Raw genomic sequence first — 18,925 nt, 5'->3', positions numbered from 1 at the left:
CTAGGAAACCAGGTGATAAGACCCTTTCCCCCAAGTCCTGACTCTGAATGGGGACCCATCCCCATTCCCAGGGGGCCCTGCCACAGGGTGCCCAGGTTTCTGGAACAAGCACCATAGCCTCCACACACACAACACGCAGCCCCGGAAGGCTCCCAGCACCTTCAAGGGGCCTAATAGGAAATCAGCCCAGGCCCTGGAAGGACCCCCGGAATTCCCCCCAGCCCCCTAAATCCTGAACGTGCCCTCAGTTCTTTTCAACCCAGGTTTCTGGAAGGGAAGGTTGGCCTGGGGCAGGTTTGGGATATACTGAGAAAATCCCTGAATCTTCCAGGGTCTATCCTTTCACAGAAGTAATATGCCAATGTATTATTCCAGAACATTCCAGAACAGACTTGGGCCATGGATGAGGACCACTGGTGGACAGCAGAGTGGGCATCACTGTGCCCTCTTTCTCATGCTGTCTCTCATGATTTCTCTTTCATGCTCTCTCTCTCTACCGGTACTGCTTTCCTGCTGACTTATGTATCTCTCTCTCTTCCTCACACCCACAGCTTTCCCATCCCAAAAGTTAAAAAAAAAAAAAAAAAAAAGGAAAACTTTTGTGGTTAAACTTTGCTTGCAAAATTGGGGGCCTGGGCCCAAGAAGGCTGGCCGGGCTCTGATAAGAGATAAACACAAGGGCAGGAAGGTGAGAGACTGCGGCTGTTGGGTTGGGTTTGGGGTGTTTTTCTTTCCCTCCTTTCTTGCTCCCTCCAAAGCAGAGGATCCGGCCGGGCCAGTTTGGATATTTATTAAGAAAAAGCCAAAGATAATTAACTTTTTTGTTTTTGTTTTGTTTGCGGGTGCTTCCCCTGCTGGCACTCCTGGCTGCCTGGCCAATCTAACCGGCTCCCTGTTCGCTTGGGGCCCAGGGCTTGCCAACACCTCCGCAGCCGCCGCCTGGCATGGCCCAGCTCCCACCAGAGGTGCCAGCCTGGGGTCCCTCTGTGCCACCGTCCCAGGCTCTTTTAACTCCCTGGGCAGCTTTTAGAGCAGGGTAAGTGCCTGGGTGGGGCATCAGGGAGCAAGAATGGGGACACTGTGGCCTGGGTGGGGCACCTCCTTTTTAGGAGATGGGGTATATGAGAGAGCCCCCACCCACCCCAGGGGCCCTGCCTCCCAGTTCAGGGCCTGTTCAGAAGAAGGGAAGAAGATAGAAGGTGACAGGGCCAGGAGAGGCCAGACGGGGCCAGAGCAAACCCAGACCCTCTCCTGGTGGGCCAGTGCTGGCCCGGGCTCGAGGGGCCCTTGGGACAATGCGGGTGACATAACTGTCTCCTGATGGTGTCCACTGGACACTGGGCTGGCCGTCCTCACCTGGGACCCAGCCCAGGGCATCTGGGGGCTCAGGTGAGAGCCAAGGTTGGGTAAGGAGCTGGCTGTTCCCACAGAGCCCGAGGCTGGCTCTACGGTCCAGCCAGTGCTGGATATCTGTCCCCCAAGACAAGAAGGTGATGACAGTGACCCATCACCGCGGGGGAGGAAGGGCGGGGACAGGGGAACCGGAAGCACTCCAGGGCGGGGCAGGGTGGTGTCCCTGGCTGAACCAGTCCACCCCCCTACTCCTCCCCTGGCTGGACCCTGTTCCTCGGCCCACCCCCCTACTTCGCCCAGCACCCCAGAAAGGCGGCCATGCGGGTGCCTGCCAGGTGAGGCGCCGGACACAGAAAAGTGAGCATTTTTCAAGGTTTTGCTGCCTTGTTCCCCCCCCCCACTTTTTTTTTCCTTTCTGCTGAAATATAAGGATGCACAATTTTTTTGGTTTCAATTTAGCATTGGAGAATTTTATAATTTAGTAATTAAAATCTCTGATAGGCTTTAGAAATTGCGGCTAATTGAATTTAATGGGAAGATGATTTTCAATTTTATTTGATTACCGGGACCCCTGGCATCGGTATTTATGGGAAAAAAATGGGAAATGTGCTGTGTGGGCTAAGATGGCATAATTGAATTAGGGATAATCGGATTTCTCCGTCATGAATTTCACTATAATTTTCCTATAATTTTCCATTAGATATCTAGTTTACAAATATTCACAAAGAAATGAAGCTCTTTCGGAATGGAGATTGTCTACTAACAGGATTACGGGCGAGCGGGCGGCTGGTGCCAGCCCCGCAAACGCCCTAATGCAGGCCCCGGACCTTCCACGCTCCACCAAGCCCCCCGCAACTCCACCACCCGCCCTGCAACACTCTCGCCCCGTGGCTCCTCTTTGGGAGGGCCCCATCCCCTACCCAACTGGGCCCGGCTGGCCCATGGCCCTGTCGCCAGGTGCCAGGGCTGTGTGCCCTCTGTCCTCACCAGGGCTGCACCCCTGCCCGACCCGCCCACCCGTGGGGAGCCTCACGCAGACTTGGGGCCCTGGCACGGGCGTGAAGGTGCTTGCTCGCCGCGCCTGCGCAGAGTCCCTGGGCCAAGGCTGCTATGCCCTGGCCTGGCCTAGTCCCTGCCTCGGAGGGAACCAGTTTATTGGGATCCCAGGGTGGGGTGCACAGAAACAAAAGGAGCTTTGTTGGAGTTTATGTGAAAGTTACAAATTCAAAACGAGAGAGGAGATAAAGTCCCAGATACCTGGTGTGTAAACAGGCTGGTGACTGAGAAGGCCTGGGGCTCGGGAGGGAGAGCGAGAGAGCAAGAGAGAGAGAGAGAGAGAGAGAGAGAGTGAGGGAGTGGGCAAGCCCAGAGGCTGGCAGGGCAGGGAAATAGCTGGGGTCCCCCCTCTGGGCTGGCCTGGCACCAGGGCCTCTCACTCGAAGGCAGGGTGTCTCAGGAGGAGCTGGGGGAAACTGGGCGTCCTGACCTCCCCCCAAGGCTGAATTCAGAGGGTCACTCTTGGGGTCCTTGGGGGACAGCCTGCCCCTTAGCATTGGCACACACTCCCAGAAAGAGACAGATGTGGGGCCTTTCCTTACACCCCCAACTTCAATGTGGGGCCTTGTCACTGCCTGGCACACCAGGCTGGCAGCCTTAATAAGGCTTCTCTGGGCCTGCGGCCCACTCCGGGCCAGGCCTTGGGTATCCCCCATGGCTGGTGTGGCTGCTGTTTGTGGGGAGCAGAGCCTCCTGGCAGGCTCCCCACTCCACTCCCAGGTCTACACCTGGTGGTTCCTGTCCCCTCTCAGGCTTCCTCAATGGCACGCAGGCCGCAGGGAAAGGGACAGGGCGTACCACACATCCTGAGCAGGACATTCTGTATCAGCCACAGGGCACCTGAGCCCCAGGAGCGAGGCACATGCTCTGGTCTGGGCTTGGCTGGGCCCAGAGTGACAGGCGGGGATGAGTCTGCTCGGTTGGAGGGTTGGAGATGTCCCTCAAGAGCCGGCCTGGGGGTGCACACGACTGTCGGCCCATGGGGGACAGGGAGAAGCAGGCTGGGACAGTGCAGGACTGGATTTGTCTTAGGGACAAAGATGCACCTTCTGTCTCGCTGCTTCTCTGGATCTGGGCAGACCAGTGAGGCCCTGGCGGCCAGACCTGGGGGTGGCCAAGAAGGCTCGGGGCAGGGCTGTCCATTCAGAGTGGGGTGCTGGGCTCGTGGAGAAGGAAGAGGATTTTTTGATTGAGAGGTCCCTACAGCTCGGGCCCCAAGGCCTCTCCCAGCTCCTCTGTTTGCAAAACAGAATATTGCAAAAAACGGCGTGTCTGTTGCTTCTTGGCTGGGCAGCAGGACTGGGCAGGGACACAGTCTCCGCTTGTGGCCCTGACAGCAGAATTAAACTCAAGGGACTACTCGGGGCCTGCTTGTCCATCCTTCCTGGGTTCTTTAAGCCCCAATGGGCAACTTAGGGAGGGCACTGCTGTGAAAAAACAGGGGGCAGACCCGGTCACTTGGGCCCTGACACAGCGCACAGTCCCGATTTCCCTGAGCAAAGCTGATGTGTGAGAGCCAAAGAAACGAAACTACTTGGAGGTGTGGGGGTGCACCTCTGAGCAGTCAGACAGTCGAAGTGAGGTTGGCCGGTGATGGTCAGATGGTGGCTCCTTTCTGATGGAGGGGTGCCCGTATGCCAGAACCCTTCAAGGAGCACGACCACTGAGTAGCAGGGTGCCACATCTGCTTGGTTCCCCGGGACACTCCCATCCCTGTATTCCAGGGGGGGCTACAGCTGAACCAGCCATAGGGACAAGGCCTGCCTTTGGGTTCCTTAGAGATTGTAAATATGTGCAGCCCCACAGCGCGATCATCTAGTCTGTCCAGTCCATTCTCCGCTGTGAAAACAGCAACAGCAGCAATGGGAGGACATTTGGAATCTTGGGGTAAGGGGGGGGCATACCCCAAGTTCCCCCTCCCAGTGCCCTTGCAGCAGCAGCAGCAGCCCCCTGCCCTGAATTCCCTGGGATCAGGGCTTGCAGTGGGATCCACACCTCTGCGGGCATCCTGGAGGAATAAAAAAAGTTTGTGGGTTGGGGTTGGGAGAGGGAGAGGGAGAGAGGGAAAGGAAGAGAGAGAGAGAGAGAGAGAGAGAGAGAGAGAGAGAGAGAGAGAGAGAGAGAGAGAGAGAGAGAGAGAGAGAGAGACTGGTCAGGGGAAGAGGGGGTAGAAACATGATTGCATTTATTTCTGGAGAGAGAAAAGAGAGGAAAGAGAAGAGACAAAAAGAGGAGACAAAAGAGACAAGAGAGAGAGAAGAGAGAGACAAAAGAGACGAGAGAGAGAGAGAGAGAGAGAGAGAGAGAGAGAGACTGGTTAGGGGAAGAGGGGGTAGAAACATGATTGCATTTATTTCTGGAGAGAGAAAAGAGAGGAGAGAGAAGAGACAAAAAGAGGAGACAAAAGAGACAAGAGAGAGAGAGAAGAGAGAGCCAAAAGAGACAAGAGAGAGAGCCTGGCCAGAGAGAGAGAAAGAGACAAGAGAGACAAGAGACAGAGACAGAGAGACAGAGACTGACCCAGAGAGCAAAACCTTGAGCGTCCCAAGGGAGAGATCGCACGCTCTCGGTGTCCCAGCTGAGAACAAACAGAAGTTCTCAGGGTCCCCCCAGACACTGCGCCCCACTTCCCGCCTCTTCCCCCAAGTCGGTCCACGCTGCTGCTGCTATTGCCACTGCTGCTGCTACAGTTGCTCCGGGCGAGGGGCGCGCGGGTCGGGACAGCGCGTGCGCGCGATGGAGCGGCGCGCGGGGCCGCGCGTGCGCGCACGCGGACGCGCGCTCATTGAGTCTCCAGGCGGCCGGGGCGGGAGCGCACGCGCGCCGCGCCTCTCCTCCACCTGCCGAGACGGGCCGGGCCGGGCCGGGCCGAGCCGGAGCAGGCGGGGCCGGGCGCGCGCTGGGGGCGTGTCTGTGGGCGTGGCCAGGCCGATCTGCCAATCACCACAACGCTGGCCACGCCCCCTCCCTCCTCCCTGCTCCCTCCTCCCTCCTCCCGCCTGCCAAACTGTTACCCCGAGTGTTCCCGTCAGGAGCAATGACATCAGGGCTTTCCAACAACTTGTTATTCGGGGAGTAATCAGTTGCAATTAGGCATTAATTAAGTATTATGAAAGTTGATTATTTAAGTGAATTCGGCTTTCGACTCTCCGACTATGGTGAGCACCGGAGTGGGGCGGGGGAGGGAGGGCGGGCAGGGGGCGCGAGGGGGGCCCCCCTCCTTTGCAGGGGCGATCGGGGGTGCCCACACGCACCCCGGGGGCCCCCCGAGCCCCCACCCCTCGGAACACCCCGAGACTCGCTCTTGGGACTTCATGGAACCTGCTCCGGGGGAGCCCTCTGCGGGGCAGCGTCCCCAGGGGTGTAGGGAGGGGGACCCGGAGAAAGTTTTGGGGGGTCCGGCTCAGGGAGGAGCACCCCTGGACATGCCCGGAGATGGATCGGGGATCCGGGGATCGCTGCCCGGTGCCCGGTGCTGCCGGACGGACGGTGCATGCATGCATTATTGCATGCATCGCCTATATGGGTCGGTTTGGGGGAGCCCCGAGCACCCCAGGGGTGCGTGCGGGAGGTGGTGGTGGCCGGTGCGGGACACTGTAACCCCACTTTGACTCTTTCCTCTTCTTTTTTCCTTTTTTTTGGGGTGTCTATCCTTGAAGAGTTTGGGACCAAGGAGAGGAGAATGGATCTCGGCACAGGTACTGACTGACCCAGCCCAGGCGCTCTTTCACTTTTCTTTCGCTGCTTTTGGTTGCTTTTGTTTTGTTTTGTTTTGTTTTTACGGAAGTTGCTGTTTTTAGCCCCAAAGAGGGGAGCTACTGCTACTGCTGCTACTGCGGGGACCCGGGATGGGGTGCAGTGGGGTGGGGTGGATGGGGGGCCTCGGGGAGAGAGTGCGTGTGCCCAGGCACTGCTGCAGCTGGTTAATGGGATGCTGGTTATGATGGAAGAGGCCAGGGGAGGCTGGGCTAGGGGTTTAGGGAGGGTTAGGGGGATAGCCCCCCACCCCGGAGAGAACTGAGGGGTTTGGGAGTAGGGGATTTTTGTTCCCCACCTTTCCTTGTGTGTTGTTTGTGTGTTTGGATATGTTGTGTGTAGTCACGAGCTGGTGGAGTTGTTGGCTTTTTTTTGTTGTTGGTTGGTTGGTTGGTTGGTTGGTTGGTTTGGTGTTTTTCTCCTTCCTTGCAAAGCTCTACCTGTGTGGTGTGTGTGTGTGTGTGTGTGTGTATGTGTGTGTGTGTGTATGTTTGTATTTTTTTAGTGGGGGGTGGTTTAGTTTTTGAATGCAGCGTCCTGTTGGGAAAGGTGGTTAGTCTGGTTTCGGGCGACTGTCTCAAGGTAAAGGAATTTAATTTATTTGGGACAAGGCTGTGTCGGATGATCAAGCTGCTTATTACAGCTAATGACTATTTTTCACCTGAGAACCGTGGGATGAGGTGGCTGCTATCAGTTCAAAGTCAGGGGCCCACGACTCTCCTTGGCCCCCTTGGGCCCCTGCCCCTGCCCTGAGAGCTGGCGGACCAGGCCTCGACTTGGTGAGGAGGTCTGGGCGGTGCCGGCGAGGGGTACTCGGGTGTCCTGGTGCTGGCCGGGGTGGGGGGCAGAGTCTAGCCTGAGACTTGGGTGGTTGTTTTTTTTTTATTAGTTTTAAAGGGAATTTCAGTCCCTGTTTCTCTTCTCCCAGCTGGGATTCTGGTGGGAATGCGGATGGAGGTGGCTTGTGGGCTGGATGAAAAGCGGGTTGGAGTTGTCGCCTGCCCGAACCCAAAGCTGACAGAGCCGAAGACCCAACAAGGGTACTCCCTGGACCCACTGAGGGTGCTCCTTGGACCCGCCGAGGGTGTTCCCTGGACTTTGTGTCTTTAAACTTGAAGCTGCCTGATGTTGATGGAACTGTGGTCTCCCGTGGACCCAACCAAAGGACATTGTCCTAGAGTCCCTAAAGCCAATCTCTGACCTTCTGAGGTTAAAGGGCAATGCCAACAAGAGCAGAGGCCGGTGGGTGGGCTCAGCGTGGGTGAGGTGAGAGCTGGCAGAGGATGAGGGTACATATCAGGGACTGTCCCCCGATGTGGTCAGGCAGGCCCCAATGGTGAGCTTGGCTCAGCCCACAGGAGGTCCAGGGAGACCAGGAAAGCTGGGACACCCTCTACTGGGCAAAGCCAGAGGTGTGGGGGGCCCCTCCCTGCCTCCCACGCCCACCTCTAATCAGGTGTCTCATCACAGGCACCACCTCCTTTCTTCAGAAATGGGGCCACACCTATCCAGGCCAGAAGCCAGAGCCAGGCTGACTTGGGGGTGGGACCCGGCCAGGCCTCTGCTCGTGGGCGGGCCGTGGGCCCGGCATTACTCAGCGGGCAGGAGGCCTCCTCGCCTTCCTGCCCTCACCTGGGCCAACTGGAGCTGGCGTCAGTCCTGCCCACACGGCCGGCCCTCCAGGTCCGTGTGGGGCCACGACACCGGGGCCCTTCCGTGGGCGTCCCTATGGGCGCAGGGCCACCAGGCCTGCCAGGAGGCGGGTGGGGAGTCTCTCGGGGCGTCTCCAGGCCTCCTGGGACGGGCTCCGGAAACTTCCTAGAAGCCAGGAGGGCCCCTGAGGTCAGCTGGGCCCTCCCGTAGGACGCGGGCCTGGCATCTGCCCACCGGGGGAAGGGTGACCTGGGGTGGCCGAGTTCTCCTTTTTGGAGAGTTCTTGGCCCCGATACCATCTCCTCTCCGCCTTTTCTCTGAACTTGGAAGTTTCGCCTTAGTTCCCAACTTCCGAAGAAGAGTGCTGGGCCCGTGTACACGAAAGAAGGGAAGCGAGTGGCCCCATGAAGGGAGACTGACCACTGCCTGCACCCAACGGGATGGTTCTCTCCGGAGAAGAGGGACCCTCCTCTGAAAACCTGTCCGAGCAGCTCAGGCCCAGACTGGAGTCCTAGAGGACCCAGGAAAGGAGAACCGTGCTGCCTTGAAGCCTGGGTTCACAACCTTGGCCTCAACCTTGGTCCACCAAGACCCTCACACACACTCACACACACACGGGCCCCAAAGCCTTCCAGAGTGGGCTGCTCACGTGGGGCCAGCAGCATCTCGTGAGCCTCGTGGCCCATGTAGGCCCCGTTCCCCCACCATAGTTCAGCCAAGGGCTGGATCAATCTGGCCGTCTTTAGCAATAAAAAATGCCGGTGTCGTCCTAATTCACCAGGCCCCGAGATGACAGCAAATTTACATTTTTTAATTAAACTAGCAGCCAGTTTTTATGAGAGGGGGTTGGGTTATGCAAATCAAATGGTTGTGTACGGAAGATTAGGAGAGTTTGGGAATAAATTCCACAAATGCTAATAAAAAAAAAAAGGGAAAGAGAAAAGAGGGAGGGCGGGAGGAAGAGCGAGGCCAAGGTTCCATTAGATCCTTTTAGAGTGATTTCCCGAGGGAGGGCACCGGAACAGGTGAAACCCCTGCTGGTCTGGAAAGATCCAGAACTAGGGCCTCTCCGGGCCCTTGGCCGGGCCTGACTTGTCCTTGATTCTCGGGGGGCTGGCGTAAGCCCATGGCTGTCTCTGGGAAAACTTGAGAAGAGTGTTGGGGCTGCCCAGGCCAAGAACTCCCTCAATGGCTGTCTCCAGGGGGGGATGGCCCAGCAGGCAGGAGCAGAGACTCAAAACAGGGGGGGCCACATGGGCGGAGAGGCCACAGCTGTGCTGGGGGGAAGGCGGGTTTACAGAGGAACAGCCCCCCCCCAAGGGCTGAGCCAGGCCTCGCTGCCACTCACACTCTGGGCCACATCCCTTCGTCTCATAGAATCCCTCCCCTGCATGTCTGTCCTCTGTGTACTTGGGGGGTAACCAACCCCAGAAGGATGGGGTGCTGGAGGCAAGAGCAAGTTGGTCGGTTCTGGGCATAGGCTCCATGTTTCTAAGCACAGTGAAGCGGGAGAAGAGATTGGAGCCATTGTCTGGGTGAATTCTGACCCCAGGAACTGGGCTCCCCCCTGCACCCCACCTTCACCCCTACACACAGGCAGTCCGAGTGAGCAAATGTACACCCACCTCTGAGCTCCCAGAGCTTCCGGGAACTGCAGGCACCAGGCAGAGCCCTTGCCAGGAGCTGAGGCTTCTCAGAACCTCGCTGACCCGGATAGGCCGCGGCCCGAGGCTGTGCTCTGTGTGTCCAGCCGGGCAGTGGGCACCATTTTGGGAGGAAGCATTGTGGCGGGCCTTGCCCCCCAACTCACCCCCCCATTCTCCTTCCTCCAGCCTCTCCACGGCCAGATCCACCCACGACTAGTGCCTGCAGCCAGGCCGGGCACTGGTTCTGCCAGTCTGCTGCTTAGGGCAGGCGCCTCGGTGCCCTATTGGCAGAAGGAGGGCGTCAGGACTGATGGGCAATCTTAGGAGGAAGGAGCAGGCGTCCTAGCCCCATGGGGACAAGGCAGAGTGGGGCTCCCGGGCTTCTCCAAAAGGCTGTGGGGGACAATCCTGGGAGAACAGGGCATTGGAAACCCTGAGAAAGTGTTTGGCCTCCAACAAGTTCGAAGACCTTTGGTTTCGTGTTTTGTTTTTTGTTTTGTTTTTTGGGTCACACCCGGTGGCATTCAGGGGTTACTTCAGGCTCTGCAGTCAAAAATCGCTCCTGGCAGGCACTGTGGGCCATATGGGATGCTGGGATTCGAACCACCATTCGTCCTGGGTCGGCTGCATGCAAGGCAAATGCCCTACTGCTATGCTACTTCTCCGGCCCCCTTATGAACCAAACGAAGAATGGGCCTGCCAGTGGGTTGAAGACACATTGTCTTTGCCCAGGATGTGGCTCTGTGACTCAGCCCAGATGGGGTCATTTGCACCTCAAAGCCACACACAGGGGGCCAGAGCGATGGCAGAGCAGGAAGGGCATTTGCCTTGCACGCAGCCAACCAGGTTCCATCTCCGGCATTCCATAGGATCCCCTGAGCTTGCCAGGAATGATTTCTGAGCCAAAAGTAATCCCTGAGCACTGCCGACTATGAACCCAAAAAATGTTACATGCAAGACAGAAGGCCTGGCCAGGCCCCTAGGATGGCAGAGTATCTATCCTCTGGCTCCTTTCCCATTGGACCCCAAGTTCACCCCACCCCACCCTCAGCCTCCCAGAGTGAGTGTTGAGGCCTTGACCCTTGGCTGTCCCCCACCCCAGGCCTCGTCCCTGTCTGCTAGTGAAACTAAAGCGAGGATCTGGTTAGGGTAGGAGCAGTAGTCTAACATCTGTCCCTCTCCTCATGGGGAAGGGACCGTCAGTACTAGTGATGCTGGTGTGACCCCAAGGCAGGTAGCAGCAGGAGTGAGGAGTCAGGGTGGCAGAAAGAGGGAGGGGAGGATGGCGGCTGGAACCATGTAGAGAACCTCACTGGCCTTGGCGTGAGCTGTGGTGACTTGGTGGCCTGCGTCGCCCACTCTGGCGGCCAAGCTGGGCCTCCTAGGCAGGACAGGCATCCGTTGGGAAAGTGCCCCCAGCTGGGTCCATGCCCTGGCCTTGGGGGGAGCCCCTGTGGCCAGCTGAGCAGAGAGGACAGGATGTGGGGTGCGGGAAACAGTGGTCTTTGCATCTGCCTGCTCAGGAATGGGGCCTTGGGGACAGATAGTGCAAAGCCAACTTTTTCCTGTGTCCCCTTGTGCAATCCCAGGTTCAGAGCCCCCCTAACCTGATCCTGCACCCTACCTCTTCTCATTTCCCTCTACAGCCTGAGATTCAGTGGCTAAGAGGAGAGAGAGGAGAGGAGAGGAAGAGGAAGAGAAAGAGAAAGAGGAAAAGAGGGGAGGAGAGGAGAGGCTAGCCCGTACTGCCGCACCCTGGCCCTTGCTCCCAGGACTTCCCAAGGCCCAGGCCCAGAGCCCCGTTTCCTTTCCCACCCTGTGCCTCCTCATGGAGCCCCTCCTAGGCTGTGTGGCCTATCAACACCCCTGCCCCCATAGCATTTTGGCATGGAAAGATGGAAGCTAAGGAAACTCACCAAGTGGCCCAGAGATAACTTATGGGTGAGGGGACACGGCAACCCGCACACAGACTGTGGGTTTCAGGGAAGTCAGCCCTGGGGTTGAACCAGTTGGGGGGTCACCGGGCAGTGGAGGACTCAGGCCCCCCTCTTCTAATACTCCTCCAACTCCCAGTGCAACCTCAGGGCAAGCATCTATCCAGGCCTCGTTGAGCGGGAACTGGGTGCCCTCATCCATGGAGCTGGGAAAGGGCCCCTTTTGTGGGACCAACACCAGAGGGACCCTTGGCTGATCGAGTTGGCCTGGGGTTCAGACTGCAAGACATGGGGCACACTGGGGGACAGGAGAGGCTCCTCAGGGAGAAGGCCAGTGGGAGAAGCTTCTGGAACTTGGCGTCCCAGGGAAGCACCTTTGTCCTTGGCTTCACCTTCACCTCATTCCCCCGAGCCTTTGGAAGGGGGGGCCAGGTCAGGGGCAATGTGGGGGGGGGGGGCTGGCTGCTGTGTCCAGCAGGGGGCGATCCGCTCATCTGCCCTTTGCGGGGTCCTTGGTCTGGCTCTGAACCCTGTGTCCGGGAAGCCTTCCCCCCACCCCACCCCCAGGTTCCCTGGCTGAATTTGTTTTGCCAGGGTGACCTGTTTAATCATCTCATTTTCTGGTGGCCGTTTATTCCTCGTTTCCACGGTTACGGCCCCATTAAGGGGAGAAGCAATAAGGCTGCGAGTCAAACAGGTAATAAAAACATTAAAGCTCCTTCGTGGAGGGCGGGCAGGGCCCAGCGAGGTGAGCCGGTCCGGCAGGCAGAGGGGAGTGAGTGTACGCGGTGGTTCCCCCCACCCCAGGGCTGTACCCCAGCTCCTGCATCTGCGAGACGTAGGGGACAGGACCCAGAAGAGGTCAGGGATACTGTCTCGACAGTTTGGGCGCCCCCTGTCTATTTCCCCCACCCCCACCCGTGTCCAGGTGTCACCTGCCCCTCACCTGGAGGACCGAGGCCGCCTCTGACATTGTCTTGGGCTGGAGAACTTATATTTATTTATTTATTTATTTATGTATTTTTTTGCTGCCAACTTTATCAGAAAGCATATTTGTGGTGAGTGTTGCTAGCAGGGCCGGGCTGGAGAGTAAATATTCCTGGTGTGGACAGGAATGGTGTGACCTTGGCAGGGACAGCAGGGGGTAGGGCCAGGGCCACGCCGTGGTAACGGCTCAGTTGTTGGTGGGGTGTCTCCCGGGTGTTCCCTGAAGACAACCTGGCCCGCCTAGCTCCTCACTAGCAGAAGCCCCAAGATAGGGCAGGTCTGGACCCAGGAGAATGCGTGGCCTGGGGTGGGGTGGGGGATAGTGGCCAGGCCCTGAATGCTGGATCCCAGGTCTCTGCTCTCTACCTCCCTCCCTGTGTCTCCATATCCCTGTCTCTCTCTCTCTCTTTTTTTTTTTTTATTTTCCCAACTGTTTATCTCTCTCCATATCCCCATCTCTGTATTTCTATCTTCCTCTGTTCCTCCTATTCTCTCACTCTGTCTCTCTCTCTTCCCCCCAAATCACTCATTGCAAAAAGTTGATTTCTGACGGTTGAGGGCAGAGTAGAAGGTCTGGGGAGCTGGGAACCCTCGCTGGAGGCCGTCCTGGGAACGGGCCTAGATGAGTTAATATTCCGATCAAACAATTAAAAATAGACGCTCCCGCGACACCAGCTGCCACGGCTCCTCCAGGCCCCGCGGCTTCCCAGGGCAGGTGGTGGTGGGGAGTTTCTGTAGGCGCTGCAACCCCCCCCCCAGCAACACTGCCGGTCCCAGGAAGGGGGTTTGGGGGCTCCTGGGGCTGCCCCCGGGGGAAGGGGGGCTGAGCCAGGGGCCTGCTGCACTGCCCAAGGGCTGACCGCGGTGAAGTCATGGCCAGACGCCGGGGTAATTGCTTTAAGAATCTAAGTTAGAAAAAGATGAAAACTTCTATTCCTGCGCGAGGAGTAATTTCCCATCGATAGGGACTTAATGAAAGGATTAGAGCTGGGCCTGGCTGGGAGGTGGAGCGCGGCTGATAAATCCCAGAGTCTCCACAGAACCTTCGGGAACAGGCAGCCGCCAGCTAGGGCAGGCCTGGCCCCCACTGTGCCCCCTCACTTCACTTCCAACTGCCACCCCGGTGCCCCCCAGAACCTGCTGGGTCCCCCTCAATGACTTGCACCTCTTGAGCCTCGGGAGGGGCTTCAGGTCCTGGGGCAGCTGTTCCCCCCACAAAGACTCTCACCATCCTGGGGTACCTGGATAAGAGAGGCCTTGAAACCGGAGTCCTGTAGTTCTGCCAAGCCTCAGACTGTCCTCAAAGGTGCAGAGACACCAATCCAGGGACTTTGCTGGTCTAGGAAAGACCCCTCTTCCCTGTGTGCTCCGAGGCCACTAGCCCAGACCAGGGTCCAAGAGAGCTTCTGGAGAAGATTCAGACTCTAGGATCTCCAGAACTCTCCTCATGGCCCCAAGTGATCAGGGACTGATTCAGGGAGAGTCCCTCTGTGGATCCCCAAGCTCAGGTCCCCTCCAATCCAGGGTTTGTCCCCTGCTGGGTTCATCACACAAACACAGACAGACAGACAGACACAGACAGATACAAACATACAGACAGGCAGGCAGGCAGGCAGACACACACACACACACACACACACACACACACACACACACACACACACACACACACACACACCGACAATCACTTCTAACTCAGTAAGTACCACTCTGGCCTTCTGGGCAAATGCACTGGGAGCTTTGGGGAGTGAAAGAGCCTCACAAGACATCATCAATACGGCCTCCCTGTCCTCCCAAAGAGGAGCTGGGTGAGGGCAGGCGTGCCTATCTCTAGTGGGCACGAATCGCTGCCCTGGGGTAATGGGCGGTGGATTCTGGGTATCTATATGGGAGGGGAAGAAGATCCAGGGCTCACGGGAGTGTCCGCAGATCTTCACGGGTGTCCCTAAGGCCTCTGCATCTGGCCCCACTTAGGGTAGAGGTGGCCACAAACCAACTGTTTCTGCACAGGAGGGGGCCACGACAGGTAGGACAGGGCACGTGTGGACCCCTCATTTCTCTTTTCCTGGGCCTTGTGGGGTGCTCAGAGGAGGGGACTAGCCAGGTGATCCTAGCAAGAGAGAAGGAGGGTTCTGTTGGGGTGAACTCTCCCCACTCCCACCTCACCTGCCCTGGGCCCAGAGGTGAGTTGGGATGAGGTTGCCACGTAAAGAATTTCAAGTCTAAACAACCGGGGAACTCATGGCAGAGGCTCAGATCCGACAGTGGTGGAATCTGCAGACTACCTGGCAATTCCAGCCCATGCCATGGGGTTTCCTCACCTGGGGGTGGCCAAGGCAGGCTGACCTAGGAGAGGGACCATGTGGGGGGGACCGGGATCTGGGAGCAGGTCTCCCTTTGTGCCCAGTTCCTGCCGCATGCTCAGGCACACGGGAGGATGAGGGGCCTTTTCCTGGCCTGCCCGGCGGTGGGGGTCACGTGGAGCGCCCCTGGGGGCCCCCCAAGGCAGAACTAGGAGCTTGGGGAAGGAGTTGGGGCTGTGTTCTGTCTCGGGGGTCCCCCGGGGCTTGGGGCAGACTGAGACCGGCTCCTTGCGGGAAGGTGTTAACACACAGCAGGTGATGAGACATGACAAGCGGTGACATTTCTGTGCAGGGTGCGTGTTCCCTGCGATGCCAGGAATGAAGCTATAAACACTGACATTTTCTGCTCTGCACTCGGAGGCGCTGAGAGGCCTGGACCGCCCCCTCCCAGCCCTGTGCCTCTCTCCTTGGCCGGGCCACCCCGCCCCCGAGGCCCAGGTGTTCCCAAGGCCCCCTTTTCGTGGACCTCCACTCCGACACCCCCTTTCCCTGGGAGCACTGGGGGGGGGCTTCCCCTTCTCTGCCCTGGCAGCTGCCTCAGGTGCCTCCCAGAGCCAAGACCCTGTTCAGACTGTCCCGGGGAAGGGGCAGGGATGTCCCTGGCCTTTCCGCTCTCCTCCTGTCCTTTTTGGGACGGGCAGGGGAGGCAAGGGGAGGGCCCCGCACCCACAGTTGCTGTCCTCGGCTCTTCCCCCCTCGGCCACAGCAGTTGTTCCTCACCCCGGAGAGGCCGCAGCAGCTGGGCCGCCCGCCCTGGGCAGGGCCTGCGAAGGGCGTTTGGAGGTGAGCCGAGGCCCCGGGGGGGACGGCCGCGTGCGACCTGACAAGAGGGACCCCTGGCAAACTGGCCGGGCTGCAGGGTCCGGCGCTTCCACCCGGCATCCAGGACTCTCCTGTCTGCCGTTCATTGGGTGTGTCTCTGCTCTGGGCCGGGTGCTGTGGGGGAGTCAGTAACTAAAATGAGGGTGTTCCAGAAATCCTAGGCACAAAGGACCTGGAGGAGTGAGACGGCAGCCAGGGGCTGGTGGACCAGAACAGGACCAGAAGGAGGGGTGAGAGCAGGGAAGGAAGAGGAGCAGGGAGGAGTAGAGAGGAAGGATGGGAATGGGGAGGAGTAAGAAGGAGGAGGGACAGGAGCAGGGATGGGAAGAAATAGGAGGAAGGGAGGAGAAGGAGGAAGAAGGAGAGGAAGGAGGAGGAAGGAGGAAGAAGGACAGAAGCAGGGATAGGAGGAGGCACAGGAGGAGAGGAGGAAGGAGGGATGAGTGGAGGCACAGGGGGAGGGCTGAGAGAATGGCAGACCCCTGTGGCACATGGTCACCCCCAAGAACCTCAGCAGGTGCCCAGGAGGAGGAGCCTAGCCTGAGTCTGAGCTAGAGCGAGGGGCAGACCAGAAACGGGGTGGGCCGGGCCATGGTATCAGTCACTTCTGGCCCCCTGGACACAGGCCGCAACCAGGCTGGGTGAGACAGTGGCTAAGGGAGCCTGGCTGGGATCCATTACCCGCCGCCTCTGCCACTCCCACACTCACTGCAGCTTCGCCAGGGGGACCCTGACACACACACACACACACACACACACACACCCATTCTCCTGGGTCCTTGGGCAGCTGGTCGGCACCTGGTGTGCTTAGGAGGGGCCTAAGAGGGAGGAAGAGGTGGCACCAGGCATCCATGCACTGGCCTGGCCAAGTCAGTCTCTATCATTCCCGAATGTCCTGGCTGGCTGCCTTGGACCTCCAAATATGCCCCTGGACATCCAGTCCCCAGGGGCTGGCCAAGACTCTCCAAAGGTCCCCCAGCCCAGGGAGACCCCCAGCCAGGCTTTCCTGGTACCACTTCTTGGCCCAGATGGGACCAGATGCCAGTCGACCCTCACAGTGACCCTGAGACTATGGCTGCAGGGGTGTGGCATGGGGGGCCAGGATGTACCTCAAGGATAGGGGCAGGACTGCAGGAGGGCAGAGAGGGCCCCTGTGGGACCTCAGAAGCACCCGGGTGCCCCCCCCCCCCCAGCTGCTGACTCCATTGTGATTTGGGCTCCTGGGAACTGGGCTGACCGTCTTCCGTCTTCCGGTCCTGCCTTCCTGGAACCCTGCTCTGGGCAGGGAGAGGGGAGCGACCCCGCGGATTGTCTCCAGACTGGATTTGGGGAAACAGACTGTCCCCCAGAGTGCCAGGAGCTGGGCTGGGCCTGGCCGCCCTGGTAGTCCAGCCTGAATCCAGGGCAAGACTTAAGGGGGGGCGGCAGAGACCACCCCAGCAGCTGCAGGGGTGGCAGATGAGGGGAAACACGGGATCGGGAGCTGAAGCCGAACCAGGCGGGCAGGCGGGCAGGCGGGCAGGGCGGCAGACGGACGGATGTCTGTCCCGCCAGGCCGTCCGGGCTGGCTCTCAGCAAACAGCCTCTTTTCTATATGGAAATGAAGAATTTAGGCTAATGGAGCTCAACCATCTCTAATTTTGCGATGGCAGGAGGATTTTGATTGAAAGTAATTAAGCAAGCTAGCTGTAAAATTAATTAAAGCAAAAGGGGGGGATTTTTATTGGATTGGATAGCGATATAGCGTCTGTCAGGCGGGGGACGGATGGGGGTGACCTGAATCCTCTGCCCTCCCCCCCCCCACTCGGGACGTTTATGTCACTTTAATCTCCTTACAGCGGCTGCTGTGCATTTGTTTGAAATAATCAGGGAAATATGGTCAGAAATTGTCAGCTTTCAGATCTAATTTACCTGACGGCCCCAGCGCAAGCCGGAGGGGCCCGGAGCAAGCGTGCGCGGGCGGGTGGGGGGCTGAGGGGGGCCGAGGGGCGCAGAGGACGCACCGGACTGCCCCTCCCCCGCAGCTCCCCTCCCGCTGTCACCAGCTTGGGGTTTAGGGACGGGGATCAGGGAAGTGACCATAATTCCGGACTCCAGATGGTTGACAACTGCTGAGCCTTCACCAAGTCAGTTATAGGAATTCTCCCCGCTGAGTCCCGGGGGACGGTGGGCAGGGAACCCCACTCTCCGCCACTGTAGAGTTGGGGCTATTGCGGGTCTGCCCCACACTGTCCCAGGTGTCGGGGTATCTGCCTGTCAGCGCAGAGGGAGGATGGCCACTTGTACATGGGTATTCAGCCTCCATCTCTCCCTCCATGCCCAGCAAGGTTGCATCCCCCAGAAAACATTCCAATTCTCTTTGAGGTTTAGGCCTGGTGTACGAGTGTGAGGTAGGAGCAGGGCTGAGGCGGTCCCACCTTAGGGTGGGCTCCGGGTCCTAGGATGTCCCAGGTGGTGCCAATCCACCCAAATTCCTGACCCCTCCACCTCTGTGCCCAGGAAGGCAGTGCTCACCCCATCCCTGACCGTGGTGTCAGGGTCCAGCAGTCTCAGCTCAGGCTGTTTTATCTGAGGGCTGTGTAGACCTGGGGTGACTACTATCCCCATCATCCCTCGTGACTGCTCCACAGGGCTCAGGAATTGTGGGCTATGGAGAGATATTTGGGGAGGCCAAGGCTATTTGGGCTCAGGGGCTCCAAGCCCTCCTTGGGGCCTCCCTCTGGCCAGTCTTCATCCCCAGCCACTGAGCCCCTCCAGGAAGGGGTGACCCCCCCAGGACAGCCAGTGGGGGTCAAGCTACAGGTTTGCTTCTATCCTGGCTCCTGAACAGAGCACCCCCCATCTTTCCTCCCTTGAAAGTCTCTTCAGGGGGCAGAGGTTGGAACCCCAAGAGTCCTGCCCAGGAGGAAGCAATGGCTCTTGTGTTCTCAAGCCCCACGCTTCCCAACCTCTGCACCTACTGGGCTCCAGTAAGACGAGGCTGTGGCCATTCCTGCCCACCCACTGCCCAGGCTCCATGGCCCAGTAGAGTTGTCACAGCCCCGCACCTCACCTCCAGGCCAGTCTCTGTTGCACTGGGAACAGGCAAGTTCAGGACTGGATGGGTTCCCATGTGAGAAACCTCTGCAGGCCTCAGTACTTGGGGATCCCTGGGGAAGGTGAGTGCAGGGAGGGGACGGGAGCCAGGGCTGGATCTGCTGGGATACTTCAGTCTCGATCTGCACTGTAGAAGGAGGATCTGTAGGGAGTCCGAGAAGGGTGAAGCAGCTCAAATCATCCTGGGAATACCTCCCTGCAGAGAGGTAGTTGGGACCCCCAGAAGAGGATGGAAGGCTGGACAGGGATCCCTCAGGAT

General features: G+C 58.7%; 2 protein-coding genes across 9 annotated transcripts in view; both read left to right on the top strand.

Moving 5' to 3' along the window:
- Nucleotides 1–18,925, top strand: part of CLSTN1 (calsyntenin 1) — an 833,174-nt gene that overhangs the window by 70,076 nt on the left and 744,173 nt on the right. The gene's annotated exons all lie outside the window — the stretch shown is intronic.
- The window catches only part of CASZ1 (castor zinc finger 1), a 46,328-nt gene that overhangs the window by 3,842 nt on the left and 23,561 nt on the right, over nucleotides 1–18,925 (top strand). Inside the window, exon 2 of the mRNA XM_049775409.1 lies at nucleotides 6,069–6,107. Within this exon, the coding sequence (XP_049631366.1) occupies nucleotides 6,092–6,107 (16 nt within the window). The 5' untranslated portion in view covers nucleotides 6,069–6,091. The remainder of the gene's footprint in view (nucleotides 1–6,068; nucleotides 6,108–18,925) is intronic.

Source organism: Suncus etruscus, chromosome 6 (assembly GCF_024139225.1).
Source record: "Suncus etruscus isolate mSunEtr1 chromosome 6, mSunEtr1.pri.cur, whole genome shotgun sequence".
In the NCBI taxonomy this organism is placed as follows: domain Eukaryota; kingdom Metazoa; phylum Chordata; class Mammalia; order Eulipotyphla; family Soricidae; genus Suncus; species Suncus etruscus.
Note: the sequence above shows the minus strand (reverse complement) of the source record. Positions and strands in the feature narration are given on the sequence as shown.